General features: G+C 38.9%; 1 protein-coding gene across 1 annotated transcript; it reads left to right on the top strand.

Annotated features, from left to right (window-relative positions):
* Positions 1-2,714: 2,714 nt before the first annotated feature.
* On the top strand, positions 2,715-3,212 carry LOC128133746 (uncharacterized). Its single transcript, XM_052771280.1, has one exon. It carries the CDS (start codon positions 2,715-2,717, stop codon positions 3,210-3,212), a length of 498 nt encoding a protein of 165 aa, XP_052627240.1.
* The last annotated feature ends 2,099 nt before the right edge of the window (positions 3,213-5,311 follow it).

Genomic DNA, 5,311 nt, shown 5'->3' with positions numbered 1-5,311 from the left:
TGCCTAGTATTAGAGAATATGAACCTAGTGTCAACTAGAAAATAAGTACATTAATGTGTAAGCATGTATGATGAACAACTATACATGAGTTAACTGAATTGAAAAATGTAGTTATCTAATATTACAAGTCATACTTGATCCAAATAAAATACTAGGTATCATGTTAGTTTAACCGATTGGCCACTGTTTGAATTAACCTGTTTACTAAGGATTAGTAATAGCGAACATGAATCTAATCACATTAAGAATCGGTAGCCAACGATATATTAGTCCATTGCACTTGCCATGAAATCAATCATAGGAATAAATGAGTCGAATCTGAACAGAAGTCTCTTTTATCATTGAATCTAGTTACCTTCTACTTGCTTTAGTTGTTAATTGTTTTGCTTAAGTGTTATTTGCTTATTTTAGTTTCTAGTCTTGCAAAACTAGAGAAAACCATCTTTTATTACTTGTTTTTAATTAGATAATACTAGTAGTTAATCTTAATTGTTACCGTTCCATGTGTTCGATACCCTACTTTCTTGAACTGTATTGCTAATTGATAGGTACACTGCCTTTCGTGTGTTTATTTTGTGTTTAAATTAGTAGGATTAAAAATAGTGCATTTTACACACATCAAGTTTTTGGTGTCGTTGTCGGGGAATGGTTTTAATAGTTATTTTAATTGCTAGTGTTATAGATCATTTGTGTAAGATTTATCTTGCAGAAAGTTACTAATTTCATTATTAATTTACTTAGTTTAAGTTACTAGCTTTTCTGTTTTAAAATTTTCATTTTTATTTTTCTGTGTTGGCGTTGAACTCTTCGAGTCCGGTCGAAGCAACTTGACGAGATGATGCATTTTTCACTTTCGTTTTTCTGTTTTGTTTTGTTCGTTTTACGCGTGTTTTCTTTTTTTCTTTTAGGTATTTTAAGACCCATGGATCAAATACACCCTTGATCCCACCACTTGAAGACCCAGAATCAACTTTTAAGAAGAACAAGGATAAAACCGTACGACAATCTGCAACCCCAAAGAAGTCACCTTTTAAGAATCTCAAATCGGTTTTTGGCAAGAAAAAAGGGAAGCAAGTGGGAGAATCCAGCACAACATTGAAGGAAGAAGACCCTAAGAAGGAGGATACCGAGTACGAAATGGAATTTGAAAAAGGAAGCGAGCAAGAAAGCAAACCCGATAACACCATGGGTGACACTGCAGACATACTTAAGCGTGAGTACAAGAGAAGGATGTGTAACGATACTGGGCCGGGACTCGTGCAACCCGCGATTCCAGCAGTTGCTAACTGTGAATTGAAAGGTCACATACTTTCACAACTCAAGGAGATCCCATTCTACGGGAAAGATCACGAAGACGCATACAATCATATTGACGAGGTCACATATCGTTGGCTAATGTGCCTCGCGAGAATGTCTTGCTTTGTATGCTACCAGTCACATTTAATGGATCCTCGAAAGATTGTGTAAAATCACTCCCTCCAGGATCCATCACCACATGGGCTAAAATGAGTGAATAATTTATTGATTAATTTTTCCCTCCCTCAAAAATAGCAAAGTTGAAGAAATCCATTGCAAATTTCGAGCAACAAGTGGGAGAGTCACTCTATGAGGCGTGGGAAAAATACAAATGCCTGTTGAGGAACTGCCCCTCACAATGATTTAGACATTCAACAAGAAGTATCCATTTTCTATGATGGAGTGAACGTGACAACCAGGCAGCTCCTTGGCTCCCAAGGACCACTAACGAAGAAAGCATATGCGGTTATAAAGGCGCTAATTGAAGAATTCTCTAAGCACTCTAGAGAATATCATAACCCCAAGGATGACTCGAATCGAGGGACGGTGAACTCAGTTTTCGATAAAATGGCAGTAGTGATGGCTAAAATGGAGAGTTTGGACCGATGAATGACAAAGATGGATCAATCCATCCACACCATCTGGGTGGAATGTGAAAATTGTAGCGGGCCTCGCCTTACTAAAGATTATGTTCTAGACGAGCATGGGAACCGGAAAGTGCAAGTGTGTTACACGAGTGGCGATGGATATGATGAGGATTGGCGAAACCAAAAAAGGAGTGGCTACCATACAATGAGTACAAAAAGGCAAAGGAGGAGAAATATAGGCTGAAGACAAGAGGTTTCTATCAAAAGGAGGAGCTGGTGCAAGAGAAAAAAATGGACTTTGAAGATATGCTCACAAGATTTGCAGCTGTGTCTGAGAAAAGACATAACAAAACCGATGTTGCAATAAGAGAACAACAAGCAATGATGAAGGAGAAACAAGCATTAATGAGAAATCAGCAAGCCTCTATCCTTAACATTAAAAAAACAGTTAGGCCAAATTACACTACAAATTAACGAAAAAGCACCAGGTGGATTTCCAAGTAATACCGCGAAAAATCTGAGAAGCGGACAAATCAACATAGTGACAACTAGGAGCGGAAAAATAATCACTCCTCTGACCCAGATCCTAAATGAAGATCCAAAAGAGGTGAAGGAGGAAGCAAAAGAAAACCTGAAATCGCAAGAAGTCGATGCGACTCGACGAGTTCGTTGTCTGCGCAGAAAAATAATCATCCCGTTAAACCGTATCAACCTCCATTGCCATTTCCAGGCCGAGCTAGACAAGATAAGCAAAATGAAGAATATCAAAAGTTCCTAGAGCACATCAAATCCCTTCAAATTAACATTCCCTTCATCGATTCGGTTGCACAAATGCCAAAGTATGTCAAGTTATTGAAGGAGCTTCTTACAAATAGGAAGAAGATTGAAGAGGAGTCAAAGGTGGCTCTTAATGAAAATTGGTCAGCTGCAATGTTGAACAAATTGCCAAAGAAAATAGGTGACCCTGGTAATTTGACCTTGCCATGCCAATTCGGGAACTTAGCTACTAGTTATGCTATGGCTAATTCAGGGGCAAGCGTAAACCTTATGCCATATTCATTCTTTAAGAAGTTGGACCTTATGGAGCCGAGACCAATTCGAATGGCAATTCATCTAGCGAACAAGACGGTGACGTTTCCAAGGGGGATATGCGAGGACATATGGGTGAAAGTAGATAAATTTTTATTTCCCGTGGATTTCATAGTACTAGATATGGAAGAAGACCATCAAGTGCCAATCATTCTTGGATGGCCTTTCCTAAACACCGTAAGTGCCATAGTAAACATAAGGGAAAGAAGACAAGTCAAGCGAATCCACCATTGCCTTTGAAGACAACTTTGATGTTGAAAAAGACCTAAAGGAGATAGAAAGACTGCTCGAAGAAGCTGAATACGAAGAATTAATCAGAAGCTCTGAAAAGGTAACTCGACGAGTTGAAGAGGCCAACTCGACAAGTTGGGGCGAAAAAACGTGATCAGACGGGAAATTTGGCATGAACTCAATGTGTCCCCTCTCTGGAATCGACGTGTTCAGTGTACAAAACATGAATTTAGAGATTAAAACTTTGCCTAAACATTTAGAATATGCATTTCTGGAAGAAGGTGAACAAAAACCCGTAATTATAGCTTCTGACCTCACCAAATCTGAAAAAGAAGAGCTAGTACAAGTCTTGAAGATGAGAAGGAATGTCATTGCGTGGATAATCACCGATATTAACGGAATAGGACCTTCTTATTGCTCTCACAAGATCAACCTTGAAGAAGGCGCAAATCCGGTGGTGCAATGTCAAAGGCAGTTGAACCCGAACATGCAAGAGGTGGTCAAGAAGTCGGTTGTTAAACTCTTAAATGTCGAGATCATATATTCGATTTTCGATAGCCCGTGGCGAACGAGAAGAACGAGCTCATACCTACACGAAAAATGACCGGTTGGCGGGTGTGCATCTATTACCGAAAGCTAAACGATGTCACTTGCAAAGACCACTTCCCTCTTCCTTTTATTGATCAAATGCTTGAGCGATTATCTGGCGATAGCTATTATTGTTTCTTAGATGGATTTTCAGGTTATTTCTGGATCCCTATTGACCTAATTGATCAATAGAAGACTACTTTCACTAGTCCAAGTGGAACTTTTGCCTATCAATGCATGCCTTTTAGGTTATGCAATGCGTCGATGACCTTTCAACGATGCATGACAGCGATATTCCACGACATGGTGGAAAAAATTATGGAAGTATTTATGGATGATTTCTCTGTTTTTGGCTCTTCTTTTAATGATTGTCTTACTAACCTTGACTTGATGCTTGCTAGGTGTGAAAAGACCAATTTGGTCTTAAATTGGGAAAAGTGTCATTTTATGGTGAAAGAAGGCATTGTTTTAGGCCATAAAGTATCCAAGGCGGGGATTGAGATGGATCGGGAAAAAATTGATACCATTTCTAAATTACCCCCACCCACCAATGTAAAGGGCGTTAGGAGTTTTTTAGGTTATGCGGGTTTTTACCGTCGTTTTATAAAAGAATTTTCTAAAATAACTATACCTTTAACTTAGTTACTTCCAAAAGATGCATCTTTTAATTTTTCTAAAGAATGTTTAGCTGCTTTTGAAAATTTGAAAGAAAAATTAACTAATGCCCTGATCATTATCGCCCCAAATTGGAACTTGCCCTTTGAAATAATGTGTGATGCGAGCGACTTTGCCTTAGCAGCCGTGCTTGGCCAAAGGGTTGACAAGAACTTTCAACCCATTTATTATGCAAGCAAGACCGTAAATCCGGCCCAAGAAAACTACACAACAACCGAGAAGGAATTTTTAGCCGTGTTCTATGCCTTATACAAATTTCGTCCCTATCTTATTTTGTCTAAAACTACTGCTTTTACTGACCATTCTGCTATCAAGTATTTGTTTGCCAAGCAGGATGTGAAGCCAAGATTGATTCGATGGGTTCTTTTACTTCAAGAATTTGACATCGAGATCAAGGACAAGAAAGGGATGGAAAATGTAGCTGCCGACCATCTATCTAGATTGGAAAATCCAGAAAGGGACGAGATGGATGACAAGGGTATTGGTGATAGCTTCCCAGAAGAATACTTGATGGTGATTATGGGGGAAGAACCATGGTATGGAGACATTGCAAATTTCTTGGTTGGAGACTTTCTTCCAAAAGGGCTCACTCACCAGCAGAAAAAGAAGCTTTTTTTTTCAGAAATTAAATATTATTTTTGGGATGAACCTTATCTTTTTAGGAGTTGTGCGGATGGGATTATTAGAAGATGTGTTTTTGTCAAAGAAATCCATGACATTCTAGATCATTGCCACAATGGGCCGGTAGGAGAACATCATGGGGTGCAATACACAACTAAGAAGGTGTTTGATGCGGGATTTTTTTGGCCCACAATATTCAAGGATGCTGCCACTTATGTGAGAGA

Source organism: Lactuca sativa, chromosome 4 (assembly GCF_002870075.4).
Source record: "Lactuca sativa cultivar Salinas chromosome 4, Lsat_Salinas_v11, whole genome shotgun sequence".
Taxonomy (NCBI): Eukaryota; Viridiplantae; Streptophyta; class Magnoliopsida; order Asterales; family Asteraceae; genus Lactuca; species Lactuca sativa.
Note: the sequence above shows the minus strand (reverse complement) of the source record. Positions and strands in the feature narration are given on the sequence as shown.

Excerpts from the sequence above, each read along its gene's own strand:
- LOC128133746 (XM_052771280.1), top strand. The coding sequence starts at position 2,715 with ATGCCAAAGTATGTCAAGTTATTGAAGGAGCTTCTTACAAATAGGAAG.